A 15,584-nucleotide genomic window follows, 5' to 3' on the forward strand; every position below is an offset into this window, starting at 1 on the left:
GGGCAGGATTCGGGGGGGGAAGGCGGTGGACAAATTGAGTACTGGGACCCAAATTTCCGCTGCCATTTCTCAGCAGCAATCCAGTAGCACCTAGAAGCCAGGACCCTGCCGTGCTGGGAGCTGAACAAACTTACTGATCTCAGCCCCCAACGAGCTTACAATCGAAGGCCTCCAAACGAAGCGCAGAGTTCCCCGAAGCCCCCAGCAGTTCTCAATGGATGGCTGCTAGGGGCCGATCGCTTTGGAATAATCCAGCTATTTGAAAACCTGGCCCCCATTTCGGGCACTGAGCCTGCAACTTACATCTGCTGAACACGGGGCTTATGATGGACATGGAGTGGGAACCTTTCTAAAGATCTCGATCGCTGCCGAGAAAAGTCGCAGGGAGCTCTTGAAATTAGCAGACGAAGGCACAATAAGATCCGCTGACTGGGAATTGAGGCCAGAAAAATTCCACAGTGGCAATAAAGGCACAAATTTTAAAGAGTCACGGTAATTGATCAGTGGGGTGGCTGGACCGAGGGGAGCTGGGATCTCCATTGCTTGGAGGCGCTACACCTCAAGGGGAGGGTTTTCTCCAAGAGACGCTCTAGACTCGTCCGGTTCCAGGCAGGGAACCCGGGGTGGAAATGCAGGGCCTGCATTGTACAGCAGGACACCAGGGTCCCGTCTGGCCTTTGCTTTTGAGCCACGATTCTGGTGGGGTTAACAATCAGGTCTCTCTTCACAGCCTGCTCGGGGACTGCTCCCCCCCGCACCGCGCTGCAAGAAAACTGGGCAGAGGCATCGCCCGCCCTGGGAGATGGGAGCACATCCAAGCTTTGTTTATCTGCGAGCAGGACTGTGATGATGATGGAATTAAGAACCGGGACCCTACAGAGAGAGACGGACCAGATGCACCCTCCATGTGCGATCAATTCTTCACAGACAGCCCAAGAAAAACCGCTTCTGAGCGATACTGATGGGCTCATCACGTATTACTCTTTTAAAGCGCGTATAGCCCCCGACGCTGCGGCCTAGTGCAGTTACTCAACGACCGGGCCATGGACCGGCGCCGGTCCCTCAGATCGCCCTGACACGGTGTCGGACAGCAGCAAGCCGGTCCCTGGTATCAGAAAGGTTGAGGATCACTGATCTCATGGGCTGGGACTCCAGCGACCTGGCTTCTGGGCCAAGGAGTGGAAGGCTGGCCGACGATACCGGTGCCATCCCCGCCAACCTGGGTTCTAGTCTCTGCTGCAGATTTTTGCGCCGTCAAAAGAGCCCGACTGAGCGCCGTAACCCATGCCCACTGCCTCCAGGCCCCGGGCCACCTCCTCCCACCGCAGCCGATGCCTCCTGGCCCAAGACGGGCTGCAGCAGGAAAACCAGGGGAAGGGGGCGCCAAGGGGCCAATGAGACCATGTTTTACCCCCCAGCAAGGCTGTTCAACAGAATCAGGCGCTTGTGGCGGAGAGAGAGAGCAGCGGGGTCGGGATTGCCAGGGTGGCTTTTACCGACCGTCTTCTTACGAGGGGAAAGCCACGACGACGGTCGTGGGGAGAGAGAGCCCGGGAGAGCCCAGCGGGGCTATGCCAGGCGGAAGTCAGGTTAAATTCTGGCTCTAACGTGTCTTCGCCGGTTCAGTGAGAAAGACAAAGGACAGATGGACAGAGAGATGGGAATGGACAGACAGAGGGATGGGGATAGGGATAAAAGACGGCTAAACACACATATTACTCCCCTTTCAAATACAACATGCAACAAGATGCAGAGCACGCAGCCCCAGCCAGGAGAGGAATCCAATTACCGAGATAATTAGCTTCAGTCACCTGGCAAAGCAGCTCGCCCCACACGGCACCACCCCTCGGACCTGCGTGGGAAATCGCCATTCTGGAAGGTACCTGGGCTTGGGGCATAAAGACAGGCCGGCCCCACCCCCGTCCCCGGGCTGTCAATCGGGCGCCTTTCGCCAGGGTGCACAATCACCGCGAAAAGGAATCCCACGCCCGTGCCTGGGCTGCAAGTCGCTGCGGAGGCCGGGATGGGAATGCGCAGGCCGGAGCGTTCAGCGGCTCTCGCGTGTGGGTTTCCGACAGCTGTCTAACAAGCCCGCTGCCCCCTCGTGAAGCCAACGCTCTGATGTAACCTGAGACTTTGCTGCCCTTTTATTTTTATTTTTTTTGCATGATAAAATCTTAATACAGCCCATTTAACCAGGCCTTGACAGCTGGCGCCCTGCCAGGCTGCAGAGCCTGGTCCGTCGGAAGTTGAACCCTGGGTCCTAGGAATGGAAAAACGGCAACAAAATCTCCTTCCCCTGCCACTTTAACCCTTGAAGGACCGGGTGGCAGCCGCTCCCCCGGCTCAGTGCTCAGGAAGCCGCAGCTCTGCCGCGCAGGGAATTCAGACGTTACTTCGGAGAGGAAATCCGGATAAGCCCTGCAAAGGGCTTTGCCTTAATAGAAAAATCTCTCCTGCAGGGGAAAATGTCCTGCCCCAGGTACGGCATCTGCTCGCTCCCTGACCACAGCCCACCCATGCTCCGGGAGATGGCTGCTCCGTGTTCCCTCGCCGGCCGGCTACGGGACCGTGGGTGGGCTCAGGAGAGATTTCAAGCCAAGCAACGACCGGGAGCCGGTCAAGTGGCCACAGGGCCCTTTAAACCCAGCCCGGGAAGGTTTGTCACACGCAGGGCTCGCAGCGCTTCGGGAGTGGCAAGGGAAGCCCTGTGCTCTGTCCCGGCCCTGCACCTCGGGCAAGTCTTTCCACCACTCCTAGGAAGGTTCCCCACGAGCTGCCCCCTCCAGGGCATGCTGCCCCTAGGAAAGCTCTCGGCACCAGCATGCTCCTTTGCTAGCCCAAGATACGGCACACGCGGCCCCGCCGGCTACATCTCCTACTGGACTGACGCCAAGTCGCTGGAGCCAGACAAGAGCCTCCAACGGCCCCAGTCTCCGACCGCGGCCTCATCTGAGCCCCCGGAAAAAACACGCTTCATCTCCAGCGCTCCTAATGAGCTGGTTACAAGAGGGGCCCCCGCTTCTGGGACGGGCAGCGGGGAGCTGATCCCTGCCATTTCACAGCACCGAATCCCAGACGGGAGAGAAGCACTTGGCCACATGTAGTCCACTTCCCTCAGCGCTCTCCCCTCGATGCAGCTTCCCAATTACATCCCAAAACCAACTGCGTCAAAAGAATCGGACAGTTGCAAAGCCACACGCAACCTTAATGATGCGGTATATTATGGAAGCCCCTAGGCCCAGGACCCACCCTGTGCTAGGCAGTGGTGGAGGCATGGACAGAATCCCGTTCTCCAGAATAGCATGCAGCTACCTAAACCACAAGACAATCCTGTCCCTCTCTGCTGGCCCGAACCGTGTGTTGGGGCTGAGAGGTATGTTCCCTGCTCCTAAAAAACCCGCACTGGGTCAGACCAAAGGTCCATCTACCCCAGTATCCTGTCTTCTGACAGCAGCCAATGCCAGGTGCCCCAGAGGGAATGAACAGAACAGGGAATCATCACGTGATCCATCCCCAGTCACCCATTCCCAGCTTCTGGCAAACAGAGGCTAGGGACACCATCCCTGCTCATCCTGGCTAATAGCCATTGATGGAGCTATCCACCATGAGCTTATCTAGTTCTTTTTTGAACCCTGTTATAGTCTTGGCCTTCACAACATCCTCTGGCAAGGAGTTCCACAGGTTGACTGTGCGCTGTGTGAAGAAATACTTCCTTTTGTTTGTTTTTAACCTGCTGCCTGTTCATTTCATTTGGTGAACATTAGTTCTTGTGTTATGAGGAGTAAATAACACTCCCTTATTTTCTTTCTCCACACCAGTCATGATTTTATAGACCTCTATTATACCCCCCTTAGTCATCTCTTTTCCAAGCTGAAAAGTCCGAGCCTTCTTAATCCTGAGTTCCTGGTACGAGAACCGCTCTTACGCAGTTAAAGAAAGAGAAGAGTCATCAGATAAAGTTACCAATGGCTCTGCTCTCTTGCCAAGTATGTTCACATCAGTGCCTCTTTCTTGGCAGGGGGCATGCAAGGCAGCCAGAAAGAAAGAGAGCTTTCCACGCAAAGGGGAAAGACGAATGCACTTTGATTTCTACGGAGCCCGAAGTCCCTCTGAAATCAATTTGTCTCAAACCCGAGAGCATTTCTGTTGATTGGCACCAGAGCAGGTTCCTGTTTGTCATGGGGTGAACTGGAGTTTCCTAGACATTTTCGTTTAGGTAGATGCTGCCCCAGGAAAGTATTTTAATAGTGGCCAGATGCCAGCATTTTCGGGAGGATGTTTCAGCCCCTTCCTGGGGTTGGTTGGTCGGTTTGTTTTCATTGCAAAAAGAAATTTTAAAAAAAGGAAACATCTCAGCCACCTCTTAGCTCGAAATCTTGGAACGGTCCCACCGAAAGGCCAACGCTCCAGCGGACGCAGCTTGGGATCTAGCCCACGGCCCCACCAACTCGCATCCTCTCTGAAAACTGAGCACAAGCTGTGTCCCCCCACCCCCATTTCTGTTACCGTGGTGGCAGATCTGCGGACATCCCAAGCGCTTTTCCGGGTCTGGGGAAATTCTTTCCAAACCCCTTTTAAATCAATCTTCTGAAAAGCAAAAACAAGCCCCAGAGCCATACAGTGACCGTATCTAGATCAGTGTTAAACGTATCCAGCTCCAATGGGATTCTGTCACACCCCAGAACCACTGCGTGGCTGATCCCAAATGTTCAAAGGGCCTTGAGTCAAGCTGCAGAATAAGCACAAGACTGGCGCAAAAAATCATGAGATTTATTTTAAAAACCATCATCCTGGGCTCTTTTCAGTTGCCTTCTGGTGTCAGAGCTTTTGGGGGTCACGCTTTCAACTCTTTCCGCACAGCCAGCAAGGCTAGAAACTTGCTTTTTTGGAAAGCACTTACCCACCCGCCTCCAGGAGCTTGCGCGAAGATCTCAAGGGTTGGCACTGCCAGAAATGCTTAGCTGACATGGCCCCATTTAACACCGCTGAGTCTCCGACAATTATTTATGGTTCATATTGTGACCATAACCTCTCAGAGCCCTTCATAGTCACTGATGGATTTTATACCACTCCCCATTTTAGAGCTGGAGAATTGAGGCCCAGGGTAGATTAAAGGTAACTGAAGGGCTAAGCCAGGTCTCTCAAATCCTACGTCCGTGCCCTACCCACTAGGGGTCATATTTCCCACCCAATAAGAAATCAGGGCCTCGCTGCGCTAGGTGCTGTACATACATGGAGCAAAAAGCTGGTCCCGACCCCAAAGAGTTTATCCTCTCTGGGTAAGTTGCGAGAGAAACAGGTGGCCGTAAGAAACAGCTGGGAAAGCACAAGGTAACAGCACGGGTGTGATGACCAGCGTGACAGCAGCTGTGACAGCCCCCAGCTGGCTAATCACAGCCAAACGTTTTGGAAGGCGTCCCAGCAGAGATGTGCTTTAAGGAGGACAGTGCAGCGGTTTTATGCCTGGGCTGCTCTTCTGCATAAGGGGCGGCACAGAGAACCCAAAAACCTATTCCCCTTCCCATAGGGGAATCGGCAATGACCAACAGGAGCACTCCATACTGGTACGCTGTCTCCATACTGGAGGGCTGAACTGCTGTGACTGGCCTGGGGTAGTGAAAGCCATACAGCTTCTGTGTTTAAACAAGGTCTCTGGATGCCACCCACATTAATTAGAACCATCCACAGCTCTCCATCCAGCAGCTTTTGCCAGCAGCACAGTTTGTACCTGAGGAGTTTAGAGGCCAGTGTTTGAATGGGACGCTGGGTGGCACAGAGAGGGCATTAATTATTAGAAGTCTCCAAAGCCAGCCTGCTGCTAAGCTGGGAGACTCCAGCAGCAGACAAACCTGAAAGCAGTGAGTTTTGTTTTGTTTTTTGGTTTTCTGGCTCTGAAATTCTTTGAAAACTCCGCTGGGAATAAACGAGAGCATTGTCCCAGGAACAGCCGCTCGCCGGGATCTTCCTGACCAAACCTGCCTGGGATGGGAATAGCTCCCCCGGTTGAGAGATCAGCTCCCGAGCGTAGCCCCGTTTTAACTGCCTCCCCCAAACCAGGGCAGACCCTGCCCCCCTGCACTGAGAGCTCCGGGGAGCCACTAACACAGAACCGTTCTCGCACCAGCGTCCAGGAAACAGGAAGTTGCGTCCTGCTCTGCTCACTGGTGAAATGAGTTTGGCGAGACTCAAGCAGCCTTGCTCCTAATACACCAGCCCCACAAGCAGCTGGGGGCTGGAATAGCAGGGGCGGGGATGGATCAACTTAAGTGGGCAGCCCAGGGCTGAGTTCACGGGCTGGGGGAAAGGCTGCGGGTCAGGTCTAGGATGCATTGGCAGGGGCTGCCTTCCTCCCCTGCGCCTCACTCCAGCCAGTGCCAACAGCCAGTCCCGGCAATAGTGCAAAAGCTGTCACACTCACGTGTGGGCACTTGCTTATTTTCCCATAGCATCAAGTAGCCACAAAAGGGCTTTAAACCAACATTCAAACTGGGATTTTTAAGAGGTGCCCAAGGGAGTTAGGCACCCAACTCCAACTGGGTTTTAATTGGAGTTGGCACCTAAACCCTCTAGGCTGCTCAGCCTCGGGGTGAGATTTTCAATAGCGCTCTGTGTCAACCGAGCTCTGCTCCTTTAAGGTACCGGAGCATCTTTCTCCACATTCAGTGTCCCCCCATTTCCATGCAGGGGTCAGAATCTCGCCCTAGTGTTCTTTGTAACAATACTCCCGCTCCGTCCCAATGCCCAAACCTCACCAGCCCCCACGTCACTTACCACAACCTCCTCCGCACCTGCACCATTTCAATGGAATCTGGGCCCCCAACTCCCATAGGTTCCCTTGAACAGTCCAACCCCAAAGAAAGGCTCTGAGGTTGAGTTACCGGCCTGGCTAGTTGATATAGGTTTTGCGGCAGGAACCTAAATAAATCATTTAGGGGCAGGTTTTAAAAGGCATTTAGGTTCCTAATTCCCATTGACGTCAACAGGATTTAAGTGCCTAAATACCATTAAAATGTGGGTCCTTTTCCCTGCCACTATTGCGGGCGTGCTGCCGTTTCTGCCTCCCCATAAGGGTGCGCTGAGGCTAACCACACAAACGTTGGCACCAGAGTTTTACGGTACTTCGCTGGCCTCCATCCATCGGAGCTCCTCACCATGTGTTTGTTCTCAAACAGCCCTGTCAGGCAGGCCAGGGCTGTTACGCCCATTTTCCAGATGGGAAAGTAAGGCATAGAGAGACTAAGTGACTGGCCCAAAGGAAACCAGTAGCAAAGTCCCTCAAACCCACACAAGCACTGTAACTACTGAGCCACCCTTCCTTCCTCCCGCACATCAGGAACCAAGTTAGACCAACACCAACCTCCAGGGCCGCCCGGGGGGGGCAAGTGGGGCAATTTGCCCCAGGCCCCGCAGGGGCCCCGTGAGCCCTGGCCCGGCGGCGGTTCGGGTCTTCGGCGGCGGGTCCTTCAGTGCTGCCGAAGACGCAGAGCGACTGAAGGGCCCCCCGCCGACGAAATGCCGACGAAGACCCAGACTGCCGCCGGGTTGAGTACAAGTGCCGCAGCTCCCCCGCTTTGCCCCAGGCCCCCTGAATCGTCTGGGCGGCCCTGCCAACCTCTATTGAAAACCCCCCTTCCCAGGCCGAGGCCTGGATGCTGCAAGCGCGTCACCCACGTGTGCTCATCCAATGGGGCCCGTTAGTTTGGTCAGTGGCCCACGGAGGAGACGTTCCAAAGCCGAGGGGCCGAAAGGGGAGGCCAGTGCTGAGCAGGGGAGCTTAATCACAGCCCGCTCCATTTTCGCGGCCAGCCCCGAGCGAGGGAAAGCAGCAACCACACACTGGGCCGACTGTTCGAGGGAGGCAAACCGTTCCAAGCTGCCGAAAAACGACTCCTCCCCCCTTCGCCTTTTGTCCTTGAATGCGAGCAGACATTCAGCTCCTGCCAGGGATTTGGCTGATTAGAAACAGAGCTGGAACTTTCGAACACACACGAGAAAAAGAAAAACAGGGAGAGAAAAAGGAAAAGGAAAGGGAGAGGGGGAAAAAGTCCCCCTCTTTGGAATCCAAGTACCCAAGGAAAAATAAGGCTCTCTTATTCTGCGCCGTAGCAGGCCAGGTCTCTGGCTCCCCTCCCCACTCCGCCCCTGTAGCTTTCCCCAGCAAGCCCTTTCCCAATCCGGAGCCGCAGCTTGAAACAGAACGTGGCGGTTGGGATGTGAGCTGCCCTGGGGACGGGGGGCTGGGCAGAACCTAGACCAAGTCACAGAAAACGGACGGAGCTGGCCGGGGCTCTAAGTCGGCCTGGGTAGGGAGAGGCGGCAATGCTACACAGCGAAATCAAAGGGGAATCGATGCCGTGTGAGGAGCCTGACCTGAAGGGAGCTAGTTTATAACTACACAGGTGTGTCTGAGAGCAGAGTGCGGGGTGGGGTGGGGGACGGACAAGACACGCACTTGATAGAACCGAGTCAGCGTCACCAAGAGCTTGGAAGGGGCAACGTTCATCTTCAGGCCTGGGGACGGAGTCGTGGCCTCCCAATCCCTGACAACCGATGAAGGGTACCTCGCACGCCCTGTTTATTATCAGTCGGGACGGGGCTTTAAGAAAAAACACCAAATAACGCACGCCCGCACGGTACGGTCGCCAGAACTGGCCACGCTGCAGAGGGGGAAGCAGTCCCCGGCTGAAGAGCTTGCCAGCGAAATAGACAACAGGAAACAGAGGCAATCCGTGCCCGCGGACACGCAGCAGCTCAGAGGTGGAAACGGTACCCAAGTGGCCTGTTGAGTGCAGTGCGCTGCCCCTAGACCGGGATGCGCCAGCCAGCATCGAAGCCACCGGCCCAGGAAGCTGCTAGCTTCATCTTGGAAGAGTAACGAGAGGCAAAGAGCGAACGCTCCCTCGAACGGGTGCTGTGAGGTTGACAGTGCTGCTGTGTGTCTGGGAGGAGCTGGAAGCACGCAGCCTGGCTTCAAACCACCTGCCCGAAACCTCCTGAAAGCCGATCGGCTCCGGCTTCGGGCGAAAACGCCGCAACTGAAGGAGGGCGTTAAAAAGAAGACGAAGAAGAACTTGGCTTGCAGAGATCCTCTCCAAGAGCCACTTAAAGCCGCAGGGCGGCTGGCAGAAGCATACTGCTCAAAATCACATGCGTGACAGGGACGGGGAAAGAGTCTAAAGCACTTGCAAATCAGGCTCCTCTCGCAGCCCAACCTGGCCAGGCGGTCTCGCAGTTCCGGCGCTGGCCTGGGACTTAGGAGATGTAGGTTCCACTCCTGGCTCCTCAGGAGAAGTCACGTAAGGCCAGGTGCTCCCGCCCGCTACATCCAGATAGCGCATTTCTCTAATCAAGACAGGCCCTGAAATGTATCCTTGGCGTTCTGTATTATGAACTCAACCACCAGGGATACAGGCCATGCTACAGCGCTGCCAACTCTCACCGGATTTGGTAGGTTTGGGGCTCTTTTAAAAAAAAATAAAAAAATCCTCACCCCTCAGAATCGCCTTATTGCATTAGGATCTCACCTCTCTCCCCATCTCGCTCTCTCTTATTATTATTAAATAAAAAGTAAGTTTCCAGCCCTCATGATTAGGGAAGAAAGCTCAAAACCCAAAGGACAAACAAACAACTCCCTTTTAAAAATAAATCTCACGGTTTTTAAGTCAAATGTCATGATTTTGGGGGGACAGGGCAGGGCCTCGATTTGCACTATATCGCTGGCGCCTCTGGAAAAAGACAGGGCCTAGAAGGGGGCAGACTGGCTTCAGCATCTTTCAGCCATGATCACTATGAATTATTTGTATTGCTGTAGCACGAAGCAGCCCCAGTCACGGACCAGAGCCCCATTACCTCAGGAGCTGTACAAACACAGACGTGCAGTCTGCAAGGAACCTGTCAAATGTGCCAACGCAGCAGTGTGTCACCAGGGATTTTATTTTTAAAGGGGACAGGATGAGACTGAAGTGGCTTGGACCGTGTGCCGCTAACCCAGCCCGCACCCTGAAGATTCACAGATTATGAAGTACGGAGGGACCAGTCCCAACTGCGTAACACAAGCCACAGAAATTTCAGCCGGCCATTCCTGCAGCCTATCCAACAACTTGCAATTCCCTGCTACTGCACTGGAAGTTCCTCCTTCACACCATCTCTCTCTCTCTGTCCCTCAGTGTCGACAGGGCAAGACTTGTGTCATCCTTGAAAGGAAAATTAGTCCCTGGGTGTGCGATGGCTCCAAGGCACCTTGGATCTTCACTGAGTCATTTGGGGCAGCTGCGAAACCAGCTCCAGTGACAACTCTCGATCCAAGCGTTGTCGTGCCGGCAGTCTGCATTTGGAGCCACAAGCAGAATCATCACGCAGAAATTCATCTGTGCCCAGGGCATTTGGCTGAATAAAAAGTTAGCAGTGGAGGAAAACAGAAAGATCCGTGCACATGGGTTCCTGCCAATCCTCTGCTGAGAGCCCTATCTCCTGCCATGCTAGTCACGCTAATCTCTCCGCAGAAAAACCATGGATGCGCAGCTACTATCTGAACCGGACAGACACAACTCATCATTCCAGCACAGCAACGCCAGCCGGGGGGCTGGTAATTCGCAACCCTTTAGCACTGGGATTTCCCCATCAGATGCTAACGCAAACCCCATTAGCAGTAGGCACTGGGGAAGCCAGACTCCTGCTGTCACTAGATAAATGCCATAAAGAGGCAAGTAAATAAAGGAGCCACTAACTGGATTTACAGAGCAGCTTTACTCTCCTGTAAGATAAAATCATGGTAAGACCAGATCTCTTAAACACAGAACAGCTTAGGCCCAGAAGGTAAAGGGAGCATTTATAAAACTTTACATTCGATTTAAGCTTGGCATTTATAAATAAACCCTGGAAAGATTTCTCAGCAGAATTGGAAACTCAAACTGACGCAGGCAAAGCAGAAAGTGAAACTGACTTGTCTAGTTTCACAGGCCGAGATGAGTGAAATGCATAAGCCAAAGAACCATCGGTGGTGCTGCCAACTCTCCTGATTTTATCACGCACCTTGCGCTGTTTGCAGAGGGGTTTTGCTTTGGTTTTTTTTAATTCCCAGCTGTCGGAGTCCAGTGACTACATGAGAATCGCAACTTTCTTTAAAATAAATAAATAAATAAAAGCTTCTCGTCCTCATGGTTACAGAGAAAAGTTTGGAAACACAAGCGAAACCCACAGCTCAGAAACGAGAAGTCAAATAAAAAGAACCCCAAATGTATTTATTGTTTTAAATCTCAGGACATCTTGGGAGCCAGACTCAGGAGCTCGGGACACTTGGGGTTGGACTCTTGCATCCATGACAAGTCGTAAATTATTGTTAAGCCTCACATGGGTTTTCTCCCCCAAATGTTGCATTATTCGTAGGTGTTGCACATACACCCTCCTCATCTCACCTCAACAGAGCTACTACATTTAAATCAGACTTTAGTCCGAAGCTCCAGCGTTACTGATCCAAAAGGCCTCAATCACATTTCTTATGTATAGTGTTTATGGCTACGTTAACAGGACAATTTGGTCCCGGCGTAAGAGGATGTGATTCCACTGAAGTCCCTGGATTTGCACCTGCCATGAAGAGCTTGCAAGCGAAATAGACAAGAGAAGGCCTGAGGAGATGAAGCGACTTGTACAAGCTCACAAAGGGACTCTCTGGCAATGCTGGAGGTGGAACGCACAGCCCCCACTCTCCCACTCCACTTCAATGCTGCAGTAGGAAGGCAACTGAGGAAAGGTGGATTTGAAACACACTCTGTTTTTCCTCCTGTCTTGACAGCATCCCGTCCGCTTGAGCGGCACATTCCTCTCCCCAAACGCAACTCTGAAGAAGATAGCTCTGGAAGAAGTCGGAGCACTCGGGAGGCCAGAAAGCGATCCTCCAAACGTCAGCCGTCATCTCTCACTTCCTCCTTTGTGCAAGTTACCAGGGGCAAAACAACACGAGCAAAACACCCCGCGACCTGCTTTGGATGAGCATAACTCAAGAGGGAAGTGCTAATTCCTGAAGAGAGACTGCACAATCAGATCACACCCTACCTCAGCCACCCCAGACACCGGGACTGCGATCAACAGCACACCCGGAACACCTGTGATTAAGCTGCTCGCAGACACCTTTCAGTAATTGCAGGTCTCCGCTACCATGTCTAACGGGGTAGATTGAGCCAGCAGCCGAAATCGTTGCAGGGCCCCAGGTCTCCGCCTTCTCAGCTCTCTGGGGTTATCACAGACAGTTAATTGAGGCTGTGTATCGAAACCTCCCTCTGGCAAGAGGAGAGACTCCCAGGAGATGCAAAGCAGCATTGGTCTTTACTCCCTCTGGGAGGCTGATCATGTTTTACACTAACTGAGTGCTTTTAGCAAACGTGCAGAGTATTACAAGCAAGAAATCCAGCACAGCACGGTGGGTAATGGTAATTCATCGGTGGAGAAACTGAGGCTCGGAAAGGGGAAATGGCACGCCCGCACAGCAAGGCAATGGCAAAGCCAGGAATGGAACCCAGGAGTCCTGTGCCCTGTGCGAATCCCATCCCCCAAAGGGGCATCAAGGAAAAAATAAATGTATCTCCCTAAGGTAGACGGTCCTTCGGATACTGCTCTGGCCCCATGACCACAGTAGCTAAGCATATCACAGTCTTTAATGCATTTATCCTGACAACCCCCCCTATGAGGCAGGCTGGTGCTATCGGAGAGATGGGGAAGCTGGGGCTCGGTGACTTGCCCATGGTCTCACAGCAATGTTATGGCAGAGCCAGGAATTAAACCCAGCGCTCCTAAACCCTAACCGCTGGCCCAGCCTTCCTCCGGCATGAACGGCTCACCAGACTGCTCGGCAGAGCAGCCATAGGCCTTCCTCTAAACCCTGAGTCTGCAATGAAATCAGTTGCTCCCAGCCACGCCCCTGACGGTGCATTTTTAGAAAAGCAGAAAAAAATCTAGGATTTCAGGAGAAGCTTCAGATTTCGCAACTGATTCAGTGTGGTCTGGTCTGTAGTCCAGAGTCAAATCAGCCCCATGAAGACAGGTCCCACCTGATTGACACAACAGACGCATGGGTCTGACCCGACACTGGCCTTCTCCCGCATGCCCTGCCACTCACCGGCTGGTTTGTCTGGCTAGTGCATCATCCTTCCTCTCCTGGGCCCTGTCTCCGCAGGGGTGGCCCAAAACCCCCCTAAACCACACACACACACACCCCGAGTTGCTCCAGGGTCCAAAGGTCACGAGCGCTCGGAAAGATCTTTCTCCTCCCCACACCCCCACTTTGCAGTAAGGGCTCAGGATTTCGTCCCACTGCCCCAGGGCCCTAGCTACGCTGCGGTGCCCTAGCAGGACCCTCCACACGAGGCCGAGAAGGGCCGAACCCCTGGGGTTTTACTGCGGTGCAGAGATCAGTCCCGGGGAGCAAAAGCGTCGTTTTTAACGCAAGGCGTGGCTGGTCAGAGCGGCCCCAAGCTAGAAACGGGGCCTGGGCTTCCACTCCCCACAGGCCGGACGAAGGAAGGGGACGATGCCCACGTCGCAGCTGGGGAAGAGAGGCCTGGGGGGGCGTGGTATTTCCGAAGGAGCTAGATCCCCAAATCCCTCTGCGAGTCACGTAACGCCAAACGCCACCGGGTGACTCGCACCATGGATCAGTGCTGGCAATGGCACCCAGCCCTCCTGAGTCACAGTCCCGGGCCTCCTGCCTCCTCCCACACCAGCTTCCCGCGGCTGCAGCTCCACCGGGCTTTGATGGAGCTTGACGCTGCGTGAGGAGGAGGAGAATGGAGAGTTTCACCCCCTCCCCTTCCCACATCGGGACAGATTTCCTGCGGTTCCTCACCCAGCAGCGTCCTGACCCCAAGCCCATGCACACTCTCCCATGGACTCGGCTGCTGCAACCAGGGCACCACAAGGGGGGGCGGAGAGGGGCAAAGACCCTCCCCCCGTGCTCCCAGCACGTCCTCTGGCTGAGCACTGCTGCAGGACCCGAAGGCCTGTCCCCCACCCCACCTGATTCCAACCCATAATCCCCCCACACCCTCCGCGTCTACCCCAATCTCCACCCTCCAAGCCCCTTGATCCTGCTCCACACCCCCAAGGCCCTAAATGCCAACTGCTGCCCCCCCCCAACCCCGCCACAGCCTCCAGACCAGCCCCCCAGCTTTACTATTGATAAAACAGCACTGGCCGGTACGTTTTTTTTAACCTGCAGCCTCCCCCCTGCTCGAGACCCCAAGCGGCGCCCCCGGCAACCAGTCTCATTACAGCTCAGGAGACGCAAACAGAATTAAACCCACCATCTGCGACTCGCTGGCCATGACTCAGCCTCCCCCCCACGGAGCTGCTTCCACTGGGGGAATTTCTGGGGGTTTAAATCACTACCTACGGCCAGAGCCGATTTAGGCAACAGAAGCACAGGGCTCAAATACAAAAACAACCAGCAACCACGGTCGATTTCCTCCCCCACCCCCCACCCCGCGCAAGGAGGTGATCGATCCCGAGCCGACCTGCGCTCGCAGCTCATTGGAAATTGTAAACAGGAGGCAGGAAGGGATCAAAGCAAAAGGGGGAGGAAGCTACAGGCCCTTGGGAAAAAGCTGTTTTAAATCAACCAAATATTTTTCCACCAAATAAAGGAATGGTTATGACTGGCTTTAACGCAAGACGTTCAGGCCTTGCCGAGGATCCCAAGGGGAGTTAGACCCCGGAGCCCACTGGATTCTTGTGCACCGAATTGCTTAAAGATCCGGTGACTACCCCAGGCCAGACCCCCAGGGTCCCCCCTTTCCGGCCTGTTCCGGGGTGGGAAGGGTGCATTTAAAGCGGCGCAGACGCGGCAGCAGGAAGGCGGGGAGAGCGGAGAGGCGCAAGGGGTGGGAGGGGCGAAAGCACCGAAGCGGCCACTCACGGTGCAGGCTGAGGGAGATGTTGATGGAGCGCTCCTCCACAAAGCCCTTCAGGTTGGGGATCTTGGCGCACTTGAGGATGGTCTGGGACGCGCTGTCGCCCACGTGGACCCAGCACACCGTGTCCTCGATGTAGTTGAAGTCCATGGCGGTGGTCTGCTTGGTGCTGGTGGGGGTGATGTTGGGCACGGGGCCGCCGCTCAGGTAGGTGGCCAGGATGTTCTGGGAGTTGGCGATGAGCAGCACCGGGGGCCGGTCCACAGGCTCTGGAAAGGGGGGGGGGGGGGGGGGGGACAGCCAGGGGGGGGTAAGGAGGGCGCCGGGTTCCCGCTCAAACTAAGCCCCAGGCCCCAGCAGGGAACCCACAGCCTGACCCAGGCAAGAGGGAATACGAGGGGACTGAAATTCCAATGCGGGGGGCAGAGGAACCCCCACAGGAGACCGAGCTGTAACATGGGGAGTCACGATTCCCGACATCCCCCGCAAAACATGCGCGCTCGAGGCGGCCTGGTGGCTTTGCACATACACCAGGCCCCCCTGCAAGCACCTCGCACGCATGGGGTGGCCACCGGGTCACTCTGCAAGCACACACATGCCTGGGTCACGTGCAAACAGGGCAGGAGCGCCACACACACTCTGGGGCCGCCGGGTCACTCTGCACACGCACACACACGCCTG

At 54.8% G+C, this 15,584-nt stretch overlaps 1 protein-coding gene across 1 annotated transcript in view; it reads right to left on the minus strand.

Annotated features, from left to right (window-relative positions):
- The window catches only part of LOC112117474 (low-density lipoprotein receptor-related protein 1), a 126,128-nt gene that overhangs the window by 87,734 nt on the left and 22,810 nt on the right, over nt 1-15,584 (minus strand). Inside the window, exon 5 of the mRNA XM_029913373.1 lies at nt 14,909-15,172. Within this exon, the coding sequence (XP_029769233.1) occupies nt 14,909-15,172 (264 nt within the window). The remainder of the gene's footprint in view (nt 1-14,908; nt 15,173-15,584) is intronic.

The sequence above is a fragment of the Terrapene carolina genome, unplaced genomic scaffold, assembly GCF_002925995.2.
Source record: "Terrapene carolina triunguis isolate 2854851 unplaced genomic scaffold, T_m_triunguis-2.0 Scaffold616, whole genome shotgun sequence".
NCBI lineage: Eukaryota > Metazoa > Chordata > Testudines > Emydidae > Terrapene > Terrapene triunguis.